Genomic DNA, 23998 nt, shown 5'->3' on the forward strand with positions numbered 1-23998 from the left:
AATTATATATAATACCCAAATCGGAATATATATATATATGTATATATTTAATTAGGAACTAACCAAGAAGAAAAAAAAATGACTGCACTATTAATTTAGTTTTTCTTTCCATATCTGTTATTCCTTTTCTATGCTTTTCCTTTTCCGTTTCTATTCTCTATGCCGACTCACAGATTACAGACACAGATTACAGATATCTTATTACAGATATCTTGCCGCACTCCCTGTCTCAGTTCGCCGTTTGTTTTGTTTGAATTTGTATAATGTCTAACAGGGATTTATTATCGGAACAGGGACTGCGAATAGATGGACGAAGACCCAAGGAGCTGCGTCGTATTAAATGCAAATTAGGAGTTTTCAATCAACCAGATGGCAGCGCCTATTTGGAGCAAGGAAACACTAAGGTCTTGGTCGCCGTGTACGGACCTCACCAGGTATTTTTTAGGTTATATTTTAAGGTTTTTCTGATTTAACTGTAAAATTCCTTGATTTGAATCATTAGCTTTTAAATTGATTGTGTGCTTTGTAGTTTTTCGTATTTCATTCATGTATTCACTAAGTTTTAAGAATGTGTTCCATTCGTTTTCCCGGTCTTTTCATACTGTAAAGCATGCAAATTTAATTGCGTATTTACCCCGAAAACCGTCAAACTTCTTTCGCTTTAACCGTTTTGTTTACAGATAACAGAATCACCGTCTCATTTGATACTTGCGTAAAATACAATTTGCTGTAAAAATAAAAATATATTTTACAAAACATCATCCTCAACGCAAAGACAACTCAAACAAATACAAACTAATACCACTTTCGGACAAAGGGATTTTGAGTATTATTCAATTAAAATCTATAACCTACTTCTACTCTCTATTAAAACAATTAGTAACGAGAGAATGTTTAAAAAAAGCTATAATAAAATGGATAGTGGAGCTAGGTAAAGTAAAATGGACTGTCTCATTCGCCCAAACCAATTTTGAACCAACCGCTCCACAAGTGAATAGCTTATGTTAGGTTTTTGTTATTTTCATTGTGCTTTTTGTAATATTAATAATATAGATGTATACCTAGTTTTTAAAACTGTTAATTATCTCTGTTTATCGAGTTAGTCTTCTTTGTTTATTCTCTAATGTGAAAACATTTCAAAAAAGTATATTGTTAAATGTCCTCGGCACGGGTAACACCAGTGAGGTCACCTTATTTTATTATTAATAATAGTTTGTAAGAGAAAAAGATGAATAAATAAACAAAACAAAAAATTGTGTTTTTGACGGAAATTTTCATGTAAAGAATTTGAATTTAATGATTTTTAGCAAACTCAAAATTTAGAATTCATGCTTTTATTTATTTTCAGTGTACTGGGAAGATAAAAGGATCCCAGGACGCAGTTATTGTGAATTGCCAATACAGCATGGCCACATTTTCAACAGGTAACTTAATCTAAATTCTAAAATGTGATGACCTGACTTCAAAGATGATAAAACTGTTATTCGTTTTTAAGAATAAATAATACTCCGTCAATCTTGTTCTGTATTTGCCCTTCAATAACATAATCAATATACAGCCCAACTTGGTTGTAACGCTCAAGTTAGAGGTGTTCAGAAAACTAGTAATTTGTTACATTGTATTCGTTACTCGGTACTACTCAAATCGGGGAATCAATTGAAGAATTACTTACTACTCGGTTTGAAATTCGGTTATATGGTATTTGTTATTCTCCAAATGCTGATACTATTGCTGAATTCAGTTTGCTAATATTATTACCCTTATAACTAACTTGGAGTTTGCATCAGTTGTGTGGAGCCCACGATACATAACAAACATTGAAAGGATTGAAAATGTTCAACAAATTTTTTTTAAATACCTAGATTATAAACACAATAAAACGCTTTGCACTTACAGCCAATCTGCTAAACAAAACGGAATTTTTACCCTTGAAAAAAGACACTGTATCCGAATTATGCTATTTATATAAATTATTAAAAAATAAAGTAGACTCTTTTAACTTACTCTCCAAAATTCATTTCAATGTCCCCTTTAAGAAATAAGTATTTATTCCATCTGCCAGTCTGTGGCACTAACTATGCACAACCCTCTTTCCTCTATCGTTCTTGCTCAAACTATAATATTTTTTTGCATCTATTGATATATTTAACATGCCCCTTAATTTATTTTAAAAAATAAAATTAAGACTCATTCTTTCTGACTGCGATAAACTCCCACTTGCCATTTAATGATGCTCACGCTTACACACACCTGAATACTTACTCCCACACAAATACACACCTCTATACTTACTCTCATACAAATACACACAAACACACCCTTTTGTTGTACCACAGTGTGATGTGTATGATTTTTATTTAGAAACTTCCCTGGTCTGTCTTTAAACCTTATCTTTATTATGTTATTTAATTAGTGTTGACTGTTTGTTTCTGTAAAATAATTAAATAAATTGCCTGTTTTCAAAATTGTTGGCAGACGATACTAGCATAGGTCTTAAATCTTTCAATTTTACAACCTAACTCAAAGTTTTTTTAAAGAAAACTCTACGTGACATTTAAAAATAAAATAAATAAATTAAACAAAAGCTGATTTAAAAGAAATATAAAGAGATTTCAAACTAAAAATAAAATTTTCTAAATGGATCGTAAAATATGTTTTTTTTTTTCCTTTATTATTAAGTTTAGTCCTTTAGCTCGAAGTCCTATATGTTTATTGTGTTCATAAATATATTGTATACCATTGCACTTATTTGTCTTTGCTACATATATATGTTGTAATTGGCTCAGGCTGTACATATAATAAATAAATACGGAGAAAATTCTACCGGTCACATCTTCCTCGTAATAACCAAGTTCGACTGGACTTACTTATACAGTTGTAACACATTTTTCGCTCTCTTCTATAAAACTGTTCAGTGGCTTGTACTGCATTATCTCCGATTATAAGTAGAATGTTGTAATGTGTAGCCGAGCGCAAGAACAGGCCCCGCGGAGATAAGAAATCCCAAGAGATGTCTCTTCACCTGCGCCAGGCTCTATCAGCCGCCATTAAGACTGAACTGTATCCATACTCGCAAATAGACATCTACGTTGAAGTTTTGCAGGTAAACTTTTCCTATTTTATTATTATAAAAAAAGAACACAGGTTGACGTTCTATACACGGATTTTTCGAAAGCATTCGACAAAGTTTGTCACTCAGTTCTTAAGGAAAAATTAAAACTAATTGGAATTCACGGTGATCTATATAGATGGTTTTGCTCTTATATAAATAAAAGACTTCAAGCCGTGGTTGTGAATGGGTTTGTATCTTTATATAAATGCGTCCCTTCTGGAGTTCCCCAGGGATCGATTTTAGGTCCACTTCTTTTTAATGTTTACATAAATGATATTTTTTACTGCTTTGAGTTTGCCTTTTTTTCCCTGTACGCCGATGATATGAAAATTTTTACAAAAATTGAATCCTTAAAAGATATTAACAATCTTCAAAAAGACCTAGATAGGGTCGTTAAATACTGCGATCATAACAAACTTTATTTAAATGTCTCCAAGTGCTACAAAGTGTCTTTTACAAGAAATAAAATTTTAAAACCATCCTTTTACAGTATTAATGGATGCACAATGGGCTCCATGCAGAATTTTTTTTTTTTATCTCAAAAAAAAGAGGGGAAAAAAAGAGAAACACGAGTGCGCTTTTTTTTTTTTTTTTTTACTTTTAAGCAAAGTACTACGGTTTTAAATTTAAAAAATTTGATTTCGCGCTAAAACGGCAACTTTTGCCGATTTTTGTTGTGTGACGTCATTTATCGCGTGTACGAATCTGTATCTGTCAAAACAGAACTAATTGCTTGCGAGTTGTTGAGTTTAGTCGAGTTGTTTTTATTTTAATTGCCGTGATATTAACATTAAAGCTTATTGTGTTGCAATTATCGAACGATGGCTGGGTACAAATACTGTTCAGTTCCTAGATGTGTTAATACGACACATACAACACCGGGAAAGAAGTTTGTCACTATTCCACGAGATGCTAAACTGAGAAAAAAATGGTTTGTGGCGATGAAGAGACAGTTTGACAAAATCAGCTGTAAATCCGGAATTTACTGTTGCGAGGATCATTTCAACGTAAGTTCAAATTTATATTTTACACATTCTATACTTCTATTTATTGATTGATAATACATTATATGTACATATTAAATATTATTTGTCAAATAAATACAATATATTGTAATAAAAGCATAAACTTATTTTGATGGTTAGCCATTTCGTGATGTAAGTATTCTAATTATGTTAAATGTTATTTTCACAGCTTGAAGAAGATGCTGATAATTTTACCAGATTCAAGCTTATGGGAGGAAGGGTGTCCTTAAAAAAAAATGTTGTTCCACACATTTTCGAGTGTCAAAAGAAAAACATCAAATTTTTACGACAAACGGGACACAGAAGAAGCCATTTAGGAACTCTTGAAAGAACAATGACGTCTGAAGTTCCGGAGGAAGAACAACCCTGTACATCTTCATCTATAAATGTTGCAACGGAGGCAGTTGAACTCGAATTCGCTTCTTCATCCCCCACAGTTGAAAAAGCTAGTAAAATGACTCAAGCAAGTTTAAGGTCAAATAAAGTCATTGTTCGCAGCAAGGGAACATCAACTGACGCCACGTTTCTAACGGTGACAAGAGCTACATCTCCTATTATTTTTCCTACACCTAAAGATCTTACCATAAGCTATGATTCAGTTATGCCAGATAATGATGATGAAATACTAGAATGGAAAAGTACTTCCGATGACCAGGACTTTGTACCTCATGACGATACTTCTGACGATAATGCTGATGCTTTTGAAATTCAAAAATATAATGTTATTTTACGACAGGCTACTGTAATGGGTATTGAAAGAAATTATCGACTTTGTCTTGGCATACCAGATGATATGGCATATATTTTAACACTTCTGTGCAAAAAAGTATGTGACTCGCGCCTGAATATTTTAATAACATTTAAAAAAATCAGATTGGATGAATCAAATGCAATTCTTGGAATGCAATTTGGATTGTCAGAACCAACTGTAAGCAGGATCTTCAGGAAGACGGTAAAGCTAGTAGCGATCTGTCTGCAGGAGCTAATATTTTGGCCAGACCAATATACCGTTCGGCTTCATTTGCCTTTGCCCTTTATTGCAAGATACAGTAAAGTCCAAGCTATCATTGATTGTTTGGAAATACAAATCGATAAGCCTTCAAACCCCATTAGACAAGCCACGACATGGTCAGATTACAAAAAATGCAATACCATCAAATACCTTGTCTCTTGTACACCGTGCGGACACATCAATTTTATTTCAAAAGGATATGGTGGACGAACCAGTGAAACAAAGATTTTCGAGGTTTGCAGATTTTTAGATAATTTGAAACCTGGTATGGATGTGATGGCAGACCGAGGTTTTAAAAACATTGCTCATTTACTCGAGTTAAAACAATGCAAGTTAATTCGTCCACCAAGTGTGAGCGCGGACATTCCTCTATCTTGTGACAAGGTCAAGGAGGCTAAAAGGGTGGCTGCGTTACGAATCAACGTTGAACGTGCAATCAGTCGGATAAGGGAATTTAAAATGTTGGCAATGCACGCATGCATCGATATTAATTATGTTGGCCTCTTAGATTATATTATTAATATTGCTTGTGGGTTAATAAACCTTCAGGAGCCACTGGTTAAAATTTAATAACTATGAAAATAACAATAATTACTTAATACTGACTTAAGCATTTTTTTATTTACAATTTTTTCGTTTACATTTAGTACATTTTTTATTACATAATATATTTGTAACTTTACAGCTTTACATGAAAACTAAAAAATCCCACATAGGCACAATAAGTGTAGAGGCACAATAAGTGTAGATGCATAATATGTAAATATATTTAAAAGAAAATAAAACATGAGTAATAATTTTATGTTACATTCAAGTTGTTTTTTTTAATTTTTAATTTGAGTAAGAGTAGAGAATCTGAAAACAAGAAATAGAACAAAAAAATATTAAATGAAAGTTGATAATTAAATTAGGAAAAAATACAAGAGAAAATTAAAAGTTTATCGGGAAAAGAAAACATTGACATTTATATTTTTGACCTAATTTATAAAGGAATCATTAGTAGAAGAGAGGCTTAAATTACCATTTTCTCTTGTGTCTAAAAAGTATGATTTATACAGTTTAAGGGCAAGGACATTTGCACGACTCTGTCCTAGTGTTGATTTACAAAACGGTATCTCCAGCACTTGATTCCTTCTGCATTCTCAGTAATCTTTTTAAAAATCATCAATGACTATGCTAAACCGGTTTCTATTTCTTTATTTTTTTTGGCCATCACTATTTTACAATATAAATGTAAAGATTATTTGAACATTAAAAGTTTTGTTAACCTAATATTACCCTCAACTTGTAAATAAATGCTTAACAAAACAAACAAATGTTTTTTATATCTCAACAGAGTTAAAGAAGCATGGAATGGAGTATTTATAGAAGGAAATGTGTGTTCGTGTGCACTTGACGTATTACAACGTGCAAGTGCTGTAAATAAAAACAATATGGCCATTTGTGTGTACAATATATATATTTTTTATTTATTCATAATTATAATACAGTAATGTATTATATTCCCAGGAGTTACAAACAACTCAATTTGGGACTTGAATAATATATAACATTTTTTTGGATAAAAAATATTTACAACCAAGAAACAAAGCAAGTTTAAACTTATAACTAAATATATCAAAACAAAATCTATCACTAAACATATCAACACATAATTGTAACTTAAATATCAACGTGCAATTATTATACTAAATATATCAACAATTATATTTTTTAAAAATCCAAGTAGAAAAAAAAAACAAAGTACTATACAGAATAAAACAAATAAATAAAAAAAACCCTTTCAAGAATAGAGGAAATGGTGAATCTAAGACTAAAGAGGTAAATTAGGTTCGTTAACAAGGCTACGAAGGTAATGCAACTATCAAAATCAACAATATGTATTTATAAAGTATAAAACAGAATAAGTAAGTAATAAAAAAACATGAATTTATTTGAGTTTATTATAAATTGCTAAATTCCAAAACACTGTACACTTTTCAATTAAATCTAAGCAATACTCCTTATTTATATTTATAAACAAATGTGTAACATTCTTAGATTCCTCGAAATCAGGATGTGCTACACAGTACAGAGCTTTTATTTTGTTAGAAAAAAACATTTCTAGCTGGACCTGAGCCATATACTTTTCAGAGGGATTTCCGTCTGTAAAATATGTTTGAAAAGTGGCATCAGATACAGGGCATTTCACCTCAACAATATACTCTTCGTACAGCGCATCTGGAGATGCTCCAAATATGGGGTATTCAGGAGACAAAAAAATGCCACACTTTCTAAACTTTACATTTAGTTTTCTTTGCATTTCTTTTAAAACTAAGGACTCTAAGGACCTGCCGCGTAATAACGCCGCAGTTGCTTTCAACTTGGCTCCCAACAATTTCTCACAGAGAGAACCATCACTTGTCTGGCACCTTGACACAGCATAAGCGTTGGAAGCAGTGATTCGAGCAAAACGCAGTCTATGCCACAAAGGTATATCGTTTTGCTCAACAGTTAAGCGTTCAGCAGCTCTGCAGATAGGCATCTTCATTTGACCCTGACAATATTTTAAAAAATCTTTTGGGAGAAAATTACTTTGTTCTTTTTGAAATTGACACATTAAAACATGCAAAGATAACCTATCTACATCAGTATGTTGGGTAAAAAGACGCATTCGTCTTGAAGTACCATCACCCAACTGGTTGCTGGCATCGACTACAGCTGCCAAAAACGAGCCATCTCCTGATGGCAAATCCTCGTGGTTTCCAAATTCCTTGGCCATAACGAAAGGAATCGTGGTGCCGATACCTGCCATTATCGGACGCTTCCAATAACAGGCTACTGAAGTAGGGCTGGGCTCAATGCTGCGTCGATATAGCCAATATATAAATGCTACTGAGTGTTTGCATCCTCCTGTAATATAAATGTTATTTTACAGTTATTTATAAACATGACATCGTCCTATCTAGCACTTGCTCAATACACACTAATAATTTGACAGATTAAAAAAATATGTGCGACGCGATTAATTTAACAATAAAATTTTTCTTCCTTCTGCAAATTTATACAAAAAGAACATGCAATGCAGTACGTTTTTTTCTTTTTTTTAAATAAATAAGACGCTTCCGATGTCAACTATTCATCGACAATAATGCGTCTACTACCATGCTTACCTTGAGAAGCCGCACAGTCTTCACATTGGCACGATATTATTTTATTATTTGCCTCATCAATGACGCTGATAACTGAGTATGCCTTCTTCCGAATTTTATGCTCTGGTGTAACCCGGCATTTTACAGTGCACACATTTTTATTTCTTTTGATCTGGACATATCCAATAGCGTTGTCCGCATATTCAGCTCTCGAAGACCTGCAAATAAATAGTGTATTTACAATTTTGTCCCTTCTGTGCTTGGTTACAGTTTTTAAGACAATAATTAATCAGACATAAAACAGTCAGTATTTTAATTCTAAAGTGTTTATTAAGAACTAATTAAGTCCATTAAAATACTCATGACAGAACAAAGGAGGTTATGTATGGAAAAAATAGTATCCAAGTATATTTACACCATTTCTGGCGATAAGTTGTATCACTGCTGAATATAAAATACGTCTTTAACATATTAAAAACTCAATATCAAAGAAAGGTGACAGTTTTAAGTAATATATTATAGTTAAACATTTTTGAAACTCACCTGTCAACTTTCACTCCCCTCATTTCGGCGCTGCAAAAGTTTGTATTTTCGGAAAAAAACAACATTAACATGGATTCATTTACATGAGGAATGTTATCCGATTGTCCTTTAATAAAATTATCTTCCGTCATTTCGTTAAAATTGCGAATAAAGCGTTAAACAAACCGTCGCCACCAAAAACACCAGCGGAAATGAATGACAGCGTTGTCGAACAAGATAAATGACGTCACAAACACGACAACCAATCACGATGCGTTCGAAATCCATTCGCCAGAAATCAATATTTAAAACGAAAATTTTAATTAAAAACGGCTAAAAAATAAAATTAGACTTGAAAATAAATAAATAGTTTTTAATTTTCTTCCAGGATCATCAATTACTTTCATCTTTTCTAACATATGCATGGAGCCCATTACCGAAGTTGATTGTATTCGTGATCTTGGTGTATATTTGGATAAAAAATTGTCTTATGAGAAGAAAGAGAAACATATAGAGAAGATGGTCAGCAAAGCTTACAAAACATTAGGCTTTATAATAAGAGTATGTAAACCATTTAACTATCCACAAACACTAAAAATATTATATTTTGCACATGTCCGCAGTATTCTTGAATATTGCTCTACAGTCTGGTCTCCTCAATACTCCAAATACATTTTAAGAATTGAAAGGATTCAAAAAAATTTTATGAAGCATCTAAACTATCGACAAAATGAACATTTTAATAACTATGAAGAAGCTGTACTATATCACAATATTGAAACCTTACAATCCAGAAGAACTATATCTGATACCGTCTTCCTTTACAAAATAGTAAATAACAAATTAGATTGTCCCCAACTTCTTGAGAAAATTAAAATTCGTATCCCTCAGCGCACAACTCGGCTGCAGCAATTGTTTCATGTTGGAAGATCAAGCACAAACAACAACAAGAATGCACCTTTTCCCAGAATCTTAAATAGTTATAACAAACATTTTTTTGAAATTGATATATATTTTCTAACTTTAATTAACTATAAGAAAAATGCCAAGGCTATAATTGCAGATAATAATAATTTAACTTAATCAGTACTATCTATTTAACATTTGTAATTTGTTATATACTTGTACATTTGTATTTATATCTAAGAGGAAAAGCTGATCTGAAGCTACTCCGTGGGGATCAGTAAAATGATTTTTTTTTTTTTTAATTATTTAAAAATTATAATAATAAATTAAATTTTGTTCTTTTAGTTATTATTAATTTTTTTATTTTTTGCAAATGATATGATACGGAGTGGCTTAATACAGGTACGCTTTTTTTTAAAATTTTTACATTCTATTTAGTTTTTATATAGAAAACTATAATTGGCCTAAAATTTTGGTTTATTTGTATATACTGTATTTTTTGTTGTAATGGCTGTTGTTTTCTTTAAATAAATAAAATTAAAAAAAATAAAAAATAAAAATTATTTTTACTTATTTATATGTAAAAAAAAAGAAATACATTGGAATCCACGTAATGCGATCACTGTGGGACCTGTAATTTTTGATAACATTAAGCAAAAGATAAAATAATAACGCAAATACATCAATTAATCAAATTCAATTATAAACACCTCTCTCCCGCTTCCACTTCAACCAAGTCTACTATATACCATTGTGTCTTTCTACTTTCCTTTATAATCATTTTCCATGCATAAAAATGCCCATTGGGCGTATATATAAAAAAATAAAAATAAGTATATTATAATGAATGATATATTGTTGAAATTAATTGGTTAGTATTGGTGAATGGTGATTCCGGGTTATTTCCAAATACATAATTTGGTATAATAAATCATGACCATAGAATTTCATGACATTATTGAAAAAATAATATATCTCTTTGCCTATTTGATCACTTTGATTACCTTTCATACAAAAAAATTGTAGAAATGGTTTTATCTCCAATTAATTATCACTATTTAAATTTAGTTGATCATTGCAACTCTCTGGATGTACAGTACTTCAGTAGTTAGCAGTTTTTATTAAGTTTTATGTCACATTAAAAAAAACTTAAATTAATTACTGGATGTCTGAAAATGATAGCCCTAACAGTTCTGGTGAAGGACCTAGTAGTAAAAAAATTAAGAAATACAATCAGTCTCACAAATCTGCATGGGAAAATGATCCCGAATTCAAATTTTAGTATTAATAAAAAAGTATTTTGCAGCTGATTGGCAGTTTTTGTTGCTGAGCATAATATTTCGTTCAACACTATGGCTCACTTAGTACCATTAGCAAAACGAATATGGCCGGATTTGGAAATAGCTAAAAAAATAACATGTGCAAGGACGAAAACCGAGCAATTATTACAAACATTACTGGAAGGGGGGAGTTTAAAAATTTATGTTGACCTGAAGGAATTTTTTTTTCCTTGATTGTCGACGAATCAGCGGACTGGACAGCACAGAAGCGTTTATGTTTAGTAGTAAGGTATTGTAAAAATTATAGAGTGAATGATAATTTTTTTTACATTAATTAAGCTTCACAATGCAAATGCCTCCGGGCTTCAAAATATATTTTTTAATTATGCTTTCAAATACTGTTTTTCAAATTACTTTAAGCTCCCATGTCTTTAATTTTGCATTTTGAACTGTACTGTTTAAAATTACTTTTATTTTTGAGATATTGACCTATTGAAATTATTATGATAATCAATCACCTTGTAATTTAGCATAATATATTATCATTATAAAGAAGCTTCACAAATCCATTAGAATTGAGTTAATTTTCTCGTATCAAGTTAATTTAATATGTATCATAAATTAAACAATTAAATAATCTTTTAATAACACAAAAATTAGCACCTAAGTACTAAGTATATAATAAAAATATTTGCTTACTTTTTTTTTTTTTAGGAAACATGTGTCTGGTCTAGTTAACTTTGACGTTCTGTATAATTCTTGACTTTATTTTAGTTACATGTAGGGCCTTTCTTATAAACCTGGTATAAAGTTATGCCTAGACATAGTGGTAGAAATTTCATACTGACTCATGGTTGTAAAAATGACCAGGACACAGAGAGACAGAGAAGAGCTATCAATGGCAGCGCCTCTATGCTGTAAGACGCTTTTTCCAGTACGATTTGAATTCAACTAGACCGTGTTGTGACGTTTTAAAGTTTAGAAATACTGCTGAGATCAAGAAGAAACAGGATGGGATCAAATAAATGGTAAAAATAATAAAAAAATTAAGTAACAAATGCGTTACTTAAAAATTTAACTATTGTTCCATCTGTCAGATTGTCAAAGAAAACAAAACGGACCTTTTTTTAGTGTTGCCAGGGTAGTAAAATTTTTAAGCTACCTTACTCATCAGCTATTATTTAACATGACATAAAAATATCCTCTTTATGTAAAATAAAATCTGTTACATTTTTTAAGTTCATTAATTCTATTATTCTTATGAAATGACCCTTTCCTTATCTACTCTGTTGTGTCAATCGATGTTTCCACGTGTACAATAAAATTTTAGAGAACTTTTAAAAATATAAATAATTATCTGACATTTATGTTATGATTACATTTTTCGCGATCTGGCAACACTACTCGGCGACTTTACGCATGCGCGCGGCGAAGGGGGGGTTTTAGGACACAGTCTGATGTATTCAAATATGTATCTACGCTCCTTCTGGACTATTCTTAATTCTACGATTTTATGGTAACATTTAGGCTTGCACCTGCAAAAAGATTAATTCGATACTATTGACAGGCTTCAATACACAATACTCGAATTTCCACAGAACGGGTATTAATATACATCATGAATATATTTTATGAAAATGCATTCAACTGCTATGTGCTTAAAAAAATGCATACCTACGTAATTTAGTGTACACTTATATAAAAATATTTATGCCTTTAACCCTTAAAGAGTTGTATTGTTAAACAAAATACAGTATTGTTGAAATAGAAATTAAAATATCAACAGAACCTCAAAGTAATATAATAAGATTTACCTGTATTCTGGGCCAGTTTTGCAAGCCGGAATCAATACATTTTCTTTGTTAATATTCATCTAAAAATGAACTTCATGTATGTATTAAATACTTGCATAAAAGGTGATCAATGACATTTTTATTTGAGTCAAAAACAAATAGAAGCGGCAAGCGTATTTGCCTCTGGCCATTTGCACGCATGACTGCGATGTTTCGTCAAGTTTGGACTTGCCTCCCGAATTTAGATTTTTTTCTTTATAGTTTATAAATTGCTAATAAATTACAAAAAAGTGTTTAATTTATAGTTGTTAATGTGAAGTTTATTTAAAATGTATATTAACAAAGAAAATTACCTTTATATCGCTGGGTAATTACTACAACTAGGTAACTTAGTGTGTTTGTCACTAAAACACATTGTTTTATCCTCCTCCATAAATGTTTCAAATAGACTTCAAATCATCTGGTAATATGATTCTAATGAATCGCGGCTTTTCTATTTGTAGCATTAATGGAGGAAGATACAAATTATGTGAGTTTAGTGGGTACTCAAAAGTGCCGATTTCCAAGTTACCTAGTTGTTGTAATTACCCTACGGTATAAAGCGGCATAAATATTTGCCACCGTCCCATAACCTCCGCAATACATCTCATACAAATAATATAATCACTAGATCCTCAACACATAGACACTCAAACAAATACAAACTAAAACCACTTACGGACATAGGGATTTTGAGTATTATTCAATTAAAATCTATATATAATAATATGAAATCGGGTTGTGGTCCTGTGGCTAGTGTCTCGGACTCACGGACCAAAGGTCCGTGGTTCGAATCCCACTCTACCCCTACTCGATTCCATTTTCTAATAGTGAGTTATTTACAACTCGATGAAAATGGCCCTCAAAATTAAATATTTGGGTAAATCATAAGAACGCAAATATTTATTTAAAAAAAAAAAAAAAAACGTACTTCCACTATCTATTAAAACAATTAGTAACGAGAAAATGTTTAAAAAGGCTATAAAAAAATGGATAGTGGAGCTAGGTAGAAGTAAAATGGATTCTCATTCGCCCATACCAATATTGAATCAACTGCTCCACAAGTGTAGGTATAGCTTATGTTAGGTTTTGTTATTTTCATTGTGTGGTTTGTAATATAAGTAATATAGATGTACATAAATACCTTGTTTTTAAAACTGTCTAAATATTTGTTGATTATCGTCGTTTTTTAAAGTTAGTCTTCTTTGTTTATTCTCAAATGTAATTTAAAAAAAGTATATTGTTAAGTGTCCTCGGCACGGGAAACCCCAGTGAGGTCACATTATTTTTATTATTAATTATAGTTTGTAAGCAAAAAATATGAACAAATAAATAAATAAGAAACCATCTCTCAATTGTGTTTTTATGTATATATTTTATTTTTCTATTGATTTCGATGATTCTATTATTTTGTATATTTGATTATGTATGAATCGAAATTTGTATAATTTATATTTGAATATTTATATCTGATTTTCTTTTTTATAGGGATTTAACGATACATAATTTTGCCGACACGATACCGATACCGATCATTAGAGTAAATAATCGGCGACACCGATGCCGATACCGATATCGGTGGCTTAGTAGAAATAGAAAAAAAAACAAATAAATAATGAATAATTGTCTTTATTCTGCATAAAAGTTATCTATATTTATTAGAGACTGAACCTTGAGAAGGTTGCAAACCAAAATGTTAAATTAACATTCGAAAAAAACATTCATTTGTATGGTATAATCAAGAATATTATCAAGCAATCAAAGCGCTAATTAAGAAAGTAATTATCATTCAATTACACAAAGTGGTAAAGTAAACTGATACAAAAGATAAAGTCAGTAATTAAATTTAAGTTTTGGTAGATTTTTGTTAAGAAAACAAAGTTTGTCTAAAGATCTGCAGTTGAAAACATACACTCTGAGGCAACTGAGCTCAGTTGATAAGACAGGTATTTTTGCGCAAGTGTTTTCAATTTTGGGTATTTTTTATCTTCATTGCGCCAATAGTTCTTTGGGTCTTGTTTAATTGGAATATTTGGACATCTTATATACGATTCCTCCTCATCTTGCTCAGGGTTAGCAGACATGTTTGATAAAGGCTCCTCTTCTTCTGCTTCTCTTCAAACTGTCACGAGCACTCCGGATACCTGTGAAAATCTTATTTCGATCTCTTTGTGACTCTACAGGCTACATTATTCCTGTTCATATTTGTAATTAATGAGATGAGTATTCTTTTCGCCTGAATGCCTGTAGATTGAAGAGTGAACGTCAGAGTGGCAATGTCGCGCGCACGTTTTTCGTTTCGCGCGATTTTCAAACTCAATATCGGTTGTATATAATCGGCGATGCCGATATATCGGCCTGCCAATTATATTGGCCAATATATCGGAATCGTTACATCCCTACTTTTTTACATTGTGTTCTTTGGAATTTTATTATTTACTACTTATACCTTGTTTTTCTGACATGTCATTTTTATTTAATCTAATTAATTTGACTATGTATTTTTAATCGTTAATTATTATGGCTTGACACGGGCACAGCCTAAAAAGCCCTAAAAAGTTTATTAATATTTAAACAAGTGTAATTTTAAATCAATGAATAAATAAAGGGTTAAATAATTAATAATTTTGTAAAATTTTCAGGCGTCGGGTGGCAACTACTGCGCATGTGTGAACGCTGCTACCCTGGCGCTAGTGGACGCGGGGGTCCCCCTGAGGGAGCTGGTGTGTGCCTGCACTGCCAGTCTGGCCCCCGGGGACGTGCCTCTGGTGGACGTGTCCCACCTGGAGGAGACCCTCGGGGGGGCCAACCTGACCGTGGCCTGCCTGCCCACCAGCGGTGAGACTCGTCTCTAGTAAATCTCAAACCTTTTTTTGTGTGGTAGATGCGTTCTGCGGAAAATCAGACAAAAATATCAATGACATACCTGTGAATTTAAAAACCGCATAACCTTGAAACAGCTAGTTAAAATATACCATTAAAAAAATATATATAATAATACGGCATCCAAAATTACTTTAAAATCTTTATATATATTATTAAATAATGACCTTTTTTGTTACATATTGTTTTAGTAACATTTTAAGGATGTCTGGGCAACCCTTAATGTCAGACACCAACTGCAGAAATAAAAATTATTCAAATTATGGTCAACTATCGTCGCTGTATGATAATCTTTGCTACGATTTGCAATATGGCTTGAAATCACTCTCTTCTTCAGGTGAAATAGTATGGGCAGTTGTAGATGGTTGTTCTTCATCACAATCAGCACCAATTTCACCTTCGTTCCGTGGTGATTTTCTTTTTCCAACAATACAATTAGTGATCAAAATTTATTTAGTTTATTTGTTTCTTTAAAACACCAGAGCATTGCCACACGTGCCAATATCACTCTGTAATAAATGAGTGAAGTGCTGGATTTTGCTCGTAAAGTATGCAAAAAACGGGTTGTTAATTGCAAAATCGCACAAAAAGAGGTTTGAGTGTACTACTACTACTACCATCACGCCATTTCCCCGTAGGGGTAGGCAGAGAGAATGGACCGCCACACACGTCTATCCTGGCATACAATCCTAGCCTCTTCCACATTCATACATCTTGTCATACATGTCCTTCGGTTCTGTCTGCTTTTGACATGACCAGACTTAAGATTTTGGTTTATCTGATCATGCCACGTCTTCCTTGGTCGTCCTCGTCTAACGTTGCCGTTCATTTTTGCCATATATACTTGTTTTACCATTCTCTCATCGTCCATTCGTTCTACGTGACCAAACCATCTCAGAGACCCTTTCTTAATCTTATCAATTATACTTGTCTCAGATTTACACTCTCGCCTGATTTCATCATTCGTAACCCTGTCATACATTGATTTCCCACACATTCGTCTAAGAGATCGCATTTCAACCGCATTCACTCGGCTTTCATCCTTCCTCTGCCAGTTCCATGTTTCACTTCCATACATAAGTGTTGGGACTAAAACTCCGTTGTGCAGGTTTGAGTGTAGTTATATTAAAGTCAATTATTTGCTTAGCATTTATTCAAACAGATGGCTTTTTATTTTTTCCGAAATATGTGACAGATTCGCACTTCTGCCGGGAGAGCATTCCACACCTACTCCACGGGATGATCATTATTAATACCTACTTTGAATTTAGTTTGAGACAACAATTTACACATTTTTTTATTTACCTTGATTTTATTCAGCGCGGCGGCAGGCCTCGGCGTCTTTTGCCAGATCGAAGAGTTTTGAAAAAAATTCATCATGATACCGGGGTTATTATGAAAATAATTTAATAAAATAAAAATATAAAAAACGAAAACATGGGACCTAAACATTACAGTGTAAAAAGCGGCAAAATGTAAAATTGAGGAACGTAAAAATGAGGTGTTCTGTATTCCAAAAATGGAAGAATTTATGATATGTGTCCGTATGAGTGGATTTTATGAGAAAAAAGTGTCCGCGAAGAGATTATAAATGCCATATTACTCGTTACTTTTCACAGCGACTACACATTACTACCTTCACATTTGTGTTTTGTGTTTTGTATGGTACATAACATAATAATTACTCCTGATCTTGTATCAGGCCTTTGGTTGAATACGCTTTCCAAGTATGGAATCCATATTTCAGAATGTAGATAGTGCAAAGACAATTTACCGAGATACCACACACTCTGTGTAGGCTTCCATATGTGGAAAGGATTCCTCGGAGACTCGATCTGACCACACTAGAATAGAGAATAGCGAGTGGCGATCTTATTGAAATGTAGAAAATGCCACATGGGTTTAATGAAATTTTCACATTTAGCCTGAATACGCAACTGAGGGGAAATTTTATGGAATTAGTGATGCCAAAGTTCAGCTTTAATCTATCTAAATATTTTATCAATGGTAGATCTGTGGATGCATGGAACGGTCTGCCTCATGAAATAGTCGAGTCATGTTCTGTTGATACATTCAAAAACAAATTTGATATACATATATAGGAAGTGAAATAAACTTACCAGAAACGCGAGATAGGGGCATATCAGCTGATGGCTGCCTACTCCTAATTTAATATTAATATACACATCTATCTTAAGTATGTACGTAGTGAATCATTATTAATCAAAATATCATTACATTTCAGGAAACATAGCTCTTCTGTCCATGTCGCAGAGATTTCACATAGACCACCTGCCTAAAGTACTAGAAACTGCCATTCAGGGCTGCAAAGACATTCAGGTCGGTGCTTAACGTATGCATATTATAATAATTAATCCCCTCCTCTATGCGAGTTCTCGGTGCTGACAGCGCCCCCGGTGGCAGAGTTTGCTTAGAGTGGCCACGGGAGAGCCTCCACTGCGAGCCAAACTGTCGTACGAAGAGATAAATCTTTTATCCTATGTAGATTCGAATGACATCGTAGCCACCTGAGAGTTCAAAGCCATAAATTGCTGTATAAATAACTGTTAATTTGTGTGAAAACTATTCCAGAGTATCTAAGAAAAGTTTTTGTAAATAATTATGCTCGAGAGGTGCTGTGTTCTTGATTGAAGGATACACGGCAAAAACGGACTCATTAACAAATAACACATTTTACGGAAAATAAAAACATTATTTGTGGAACACTGGGTTCGTGTATGAATATAAAATAAGTTTTCAATTCATTTCATATGGGCTATCCCCGGTGAGGTGTTCATACAGAAAAGGAAAAATTGTCATTTAAAATAAATAAATACATATATTATATTCATACATTCACACAATCGCAGGAAAAAAGTTACTAATATTTTTCTAAAAATGATAAAAACATGCTCTTTTTTTAATGGGATTAGCTTATTTTTTGCCTTGCCTTATGTACGAGGTTTATATGTACTGCAATAAGTATGTTCTTTCTCACTGCTCTGACTATTGTGTGAGGATCTTGCGGGATAGTCGGCGGTGGCCCTGTCAAGGAACTTCTCCGCATTTGCTTATTGAAGGACAAAATGGAATAGGGTTGTGGTCCCGTGGCTTGTGTTGCGGATTCACGGATCAGAGGTCTGAGGTTCGAACCCCAATTTGATTTCCATTTTCCAATAGTGAGTTATTTGCAACTTCTTAAAAATGGCCACCAAAATTGAAATATTTGGACAAATTAAAGGAACGCTAATATTTATTTTTAACTAAAACCCCATATTTATTTCCTACAATTAATAAGTGGGAGCCACATTTTATTAGTTTTAAATATTCCATTTTAATTGACTAATTTCAATCAAATAAATGGCATTCAGATCTTAAAAATAAAAGAAAATGCATTGAACCTGTTTTAGACATGTAGTTTTGTTCAATTAGTTTTGAAACTTGGTTAAAGGATAGGTATTTGATATTTGCTACAATATACATATGCTTAAATTAATTCTTTGTCATCGCCAAAAATATATCATGTCAACCTTCCCAGGAATTGAACCTGGGACCTCAAGCACGGTAGATGAATGTGCCAGCCACTATACCATGAGGCAGATATCTCCGCTCGATTTACCTGAGAGCAGCCATTGAGCCAAAAACATTCATCCACCATTCTGATTCTATTTCACATGCAGAAATTAATTACTATTTTTAATTTCTTTGTACTATGTAAATATGTGTGATTTTTGATAATGTGTATCATAAATACAAAATACTTATGACGTTTTACTAATGTCCAAATTTTGCGGATCTTAAGACAACTATTTTGTTTTCGACGCCGAGACCTTTAGTGCGGGTTTTGTTGTTTTAAACACAAAATAAGAGTCTTCCTTCCCGCTAAGATTTTATCGCGAAATGATGAATTATTACCTCTCATTACAGGCCATCTTGGATCGAGCGATCCGGCAGCATTTGGCGGAAGTTGGTTCCTCAGTCGGCTGGGGAGTCCAGTCCAAAATAGCCGTGGACTAGACACTAGATCGGACCGGCGAGGACCCGTACAGTAAGATGAAGGAACCTAGCATTAAAAAATCCACCATATCTCAGTCTAACAATACATAGGCACAATGAAATCATATTGTCTGGTTTCTGACAAAATTGTAACACAAATCTGTTTAAATTCGAGTAGTCAAATATCTGGTCCTGTACAATTTAAGTATGTCCAAATGTTTATTGATAAGTACACCGGGACCACTTTTTACACAGGGGATACGTTCCACAGTACTGTGTAAAAAAGTATACTAAAAAAGAACAATTGTGGATGTTTCCTTGTATAGAAATACTTTCAAAAATCGTGACAACGATTATTCATCTAGTAAGTAAAATAGCGATGTAGGGCGTTCAAAAACGAATAGTGTAATTATATTACTAATATGCATTGTTCAATCAACTGAAATAACACTTGTATTTTATTGGTCGGTTGGAATAAATTGCCATTTGGCAATAAGCCTGCCGATGTACAACTTAAATTATGTACAAAAAGTTAAATAAATAAAATCAATGAAAATGTGTATATTTAAAAAAGTATTATATTTGGTTTTTGTACCATGTAAAAAGAGGTTCCGGCGTACTGGATTTTATATTAAAACATGCAGATCACTTTTCGAGAAGATAATATGGATGTCTAGGCATTTACATGGCTTATGGTCTGTCACTGGCTGGTTCGAGTGATTACTTTACGCACTGTTTAACATTTACCACTCTGCCTATTGAAAATGAGAAAAATGTTCATATACGTTCTTTGAATTTGCAATATATTACAATGGTTTAAATGTTACTTTCCGTCTTCAGAATCTTGACTATATTTTCAAAATGTTTATGTATTATATACGCATAGAGGGCTTTTATATGACAGATACAAAATTGAAATTCAAGCGTTTCACGGTTTAACAAGTCAATATGTAGGTACTTACCCAATAAACATTTTTTTAAAGTATGAAATTAAATCATTTCAATTTTATTAATTTATACATATCGACGCTGGAAAGGAAAAGTTACTTAGTGACTTGTAACAACTTTACAGAAGAGCCAATTGAAGTTTTTTTTGTAATCAATAAAGAATCTCTTATTATACTACGTATCTTAAGATTTTTTTACTAGTTAAAAAAAAAAAAAACTTTAGTTCGCTCTTCTGTAAAGTTGCTACATTTCGCTTTGTAACTTTTTGCTTTCCAGTGTTGATATGTACATTAGAAAATATAAAATCTCAATTCATACATATGCAAATAATTTTTCGAAAAGTCAAAACACATAGGTATACATAATATTTTGAAAATTTGTTGAAAAAATGAGAGAATCTTGTAATTTTATTTATTTGGATAACCAACAGCTATAATTATCTTATATATATATAACAAAACAAATAACGTAATTAAAAACTCCTTCAGAGACATGAAAAATATCAATGGCCAAAGCAATATTGTTCAACATAGAGGTAGCCCTTCCAACAGACATACCCATTGGCAGGGTGATCCTGTATATTGGAATGTGGAACAATCTATGTTGACGCTGTCTAAGGTAATTATCCAGTACATAAAAGCTAATGCTCCGCATAATTTCAGGGTTGTCGACAGTACCCCGCAACAATGAAAAGAAATGCCTAGTTATATACACATCCATTCTGGACTTTTAATTGTTGTAACCGAGCACACCCTGGAGAAACTCACATGTTCCCCAAATTATCGAGCCACTCTCGAGTCTACTTCGCACCAACGAGTTGTAAGGAATTCTCAGTACGCGTGTACTACCGAAAACCCTGGCAGTACGCAGGACGAACCCTAACATCTTTAATGAACTACTACAGACTGTTTCGATACGATCGTGGAATGTCAAGGAACTCACAAATGTAATGCCCAGATCTTAAACCTTCGAAGCTCGCGTGAGATTCTGGCCATTCATTCTGTAGCGGAAAAAAAGCATTTTGTGGGCCCCGATCAAAGTCATAATTGAATATTTGGAAACATTGAACAGTAATTTATTTCATCTTCCCTATTCAGATACATTTATTATATCTGCCTGGAAAGTACGAAAATCATCCAAATCACCCTCAAAAATAGCTTTAAGTCATACGCGAATAATAGAAAATGTGAATTGACTATATTTAATCATTTCAATTAATTTATTTGAAATAATACATACATTCCAAACTAAACATCTAAGACGTGCATATTATATTTTATCATATTATATTTTATTTTTTTTTTTTTTAGTATTATTAATACACTAAATTTATTTGTCAATTTTTAAAATGTGTAAATGGGGGCTAAATTTCTAACTGTCTATGCGCTCTGTAGCTGCAAGACGTCCTGTAATCTAGCTCCTATCTGTTATAATTTTTTATTGATCTTAATTGAAAACGAGGAACTAGAATCCTAACCGTCCATGCGCTCTGTAGCTGCAAGACGTACTGGGATATTTATTAATTGTACAGCGCCCTTGAGGTGATTTTCACAAAAATGGCGCTATATAAATTATCCAACTATAACTATATATATAAAAAGACAAAAAATACATAAAGAGACTCTTGTCAAAATAGTAGGAGAATTCTGCTCCGGAAACCCCTTCAGATATATGGAACAGATAAACATCCAGAGCGATGTTGTTCAGCATAGCGGTAGCCCTTCCAACAGGCATAACCATAAAACACTTAATATCATAATTAAAAATAGAGAACAGCAATGGGCCCGGGTTGCATCCTTGCGGGACACCTGCAGTGGCGGCGCAGGATTGGTTTGCGCAGTAGACGTCGTTTCACAGTCTACAAGTGCCACCGTATCAGGACGGAGCGGACAGGCGGGTCGCGGTTGGTTGACGCGGATATTGATATAATAATTGTGATCTATCGTTGTCTTCACACAAGTCAGTAGAACTCTGCTTCGGCAGAGAAATTTAATGGCATCCGAAATTTTGACAAATCTGACGTTTACCTTTTTTTCAATCGATGATACGCACTCAAGTAACAGAGCAATTCATTTACTCTGCTCTGCAATCATTCTACAGAGATTCTTCGACATAGTTAATACTTGATATAATAACAGCTCACGGGTCTCTCACTGTGAAAGAACCTCTCCAATAGACGGCTAGCGCTTTCCTCAGCCGAAGCTAAGTATTCGCTGCCATCCTTTAGCGTCGCTAATGGAGTGGTCTTTTTCCGGTTGACCAGCACCCTGTGAATTGCAGACCAGGCGGTTTCTCTGCTCCGAGAGCCGCAGTAATTCTTCCCGGATTCCGTTTCTGCTTTCTCAATGGCGATTTTGTAGGCTTGTTTAGCCTCGAGATACTCAGGAAGTGTCTTAGTCCCTCTACGGAGAGAACCTGAGTTCTGAGGCCTGTGCCTGCATTTCCTAGCTGCTTTCTTTAGTTTATCGAGCTCAGTGTTCCACCAAGCACAGGGTTGCCTTTTGAAGGGTTTCCTGGTTGGTATACTTGCTTTGCATGATTCGTCTAAAATTCTCATTAACAAAACGATTTTCTTCTCCAAATCCAGCGAGTTGCTTACTTCGGAGAAGGAATTCTGTGATACTTAACATTCCTTTAATTTACGTTGAACTTCTTTCGAAAATTTCTCCCAGTTGGCCTTTTTGTTGTTATAGATGACCGTTTTGGTTTCCGTGGGGTTCCATATTCTGGCTGAAATTTCAAAGTAAATGGGATTATGATCACTTAGATGGTTATTGTTAGACTCTACTCTCCATCTGTCGACGGTGTCTATCAGACTTGAAGAGCAGAATGTTATATTGATAACGCTCTTGAGGTGGAGGCGACCGCAAAAGGCTTCGAAAGTGGGCCGATTACCTTCATTTAAGATGTGCAGATTTAGTTCAGATAAGAAATCTGAAACTTTTTCGCCCCTTGGGTCCGGGAACATTTCCCAAGTGTCTGAGTTTATCCAGAGCCAGATCAACGTCCGAGCCTGGTTCCACATATATGGATCCAATAACCATGGGTCCAGTGTCAGTTGTAATTTGAACCAGTGTTGTATTAGAGTCACTGTATTTGCTCAACAGAATTCCATTTAAATTGGGTTTGCAGATTATAACCGCTGCTTTACAAACATGCTCCGATGATGTAACCGATTGATAAACAGTAACTCCCGATGTCTTAATTTTGCCCGTGTTGCCTGTGTAAGGCTCCTGAAGCAGCAGTATATCCGCCCCCCGTCTGTTGGCCAGTGCTTCTTCTTGTGCCACTGCAGCCGCCCAGGTTCCACTATATAACTTTAGTCGCGCAGTAGTAACTTTAGTGTGAATG

At 33.4% G+C, this 23998-nt stretch overlaps 2 protein-coding genes and 1 long non-coding RNA gene across 6 annotated transcripts in view; 2 read left to right on the forward strand and 1 right to left on the reverse strand.

Annotated features, from left to right (window-relative positions):
* The first annotated feature begins 219 nt into the window (after positions 1 to 219).
* Ski6 (exosome complex component Ski6) overlaps positions 220 to 23998 on the forward strand; it is a 58127-nt gene continuing 34348 nt past the window's right edge. The window contains exons 1-6 of one of the 3 annotated variants that reach the window (XM_088240442.1): positions 220 to 434; positions 1349 to 1424; positions 2967 to 3103; positions 15463 to 15658; positions 17949 to 18043; positions 19631 to 19751. In XM_088240442.1, the coding sequence (XP_088096568.1) occupies positions 264 to 434; positions 1349 to 1424; positions 2967 to 3103; positions 15463 to 15658; positions 17949 to 18043; positions 19631 to 19720 (765 nt within the window). In that variant the 5' untranslated portion in view covers positions 220 to 263 and the 3' untranslated portion in view covers positions 19721 to 19751. Of the gene's footprint in view, positions 435 to 1348; positions 1425 to 2966; positions 3104 to 3602; positions 3621 to 11014; positions 11351 to 15462; positions 15659 to 17948; positions 18044 to 19630; positions 19752 to 23998 lie in introns of those variants that run through there. The other 2 variants (XM_088240443.1, XM_088240444.1) reach the window with 2 other exon arrangements.
* Positions 3637 to 6243, forward strand: LOC148272161 (uncharacterized). Its single transcript, XM_088240440.1, has 3 exons — positions 3637 to 4119; positions 4307 to 5383; positions 6208 to 6243. Exons 1-3 carry the CDS (start codon positions 3934 to 3936, stop codon positions 6241 to 6243), a joined length of 1299 nt encoding a protein of 432 aa, XP_088096566.1. The 5' UTR covers positions 3637 to 3933.
* Positions 7451 to 10490, reverse strand: LOC148272162 (uncharacterized). Of its 2 annotated transcripts, XR_015824915.1 has the most exons (3): positions 8824 to 9252; positions 8302 to 8498; positions 7451 to 8041 (listed from the first exon to the last, which is right to left on the reverse strand). It is a non-coding gene; the product is annotated as an uncharacterized LOC148272162 (long non-coding RNA). The 2 variants fall into 2 exon arrangements; XR_015824914.1 differs by having other exon boundaries at positions 8302 to 10490.

Source organism: Micrasema longulum, unplaced genomic scaffold (assembly GCF_059751315.1).
Source record: "Micrasema longulum isolate JH-2025_06_02 unplaced genomic scaffold, ASM5975131v1 h1tg002453l, whole genome shotgun sequence".
Classification (NCBI taxonomy): domain Eukaryota; kingdom Metazoa; phylum Arthropoda; class Insecta; order Trichoptera; family Brachycentridae; genus Micrasema; species Micrasema longulum.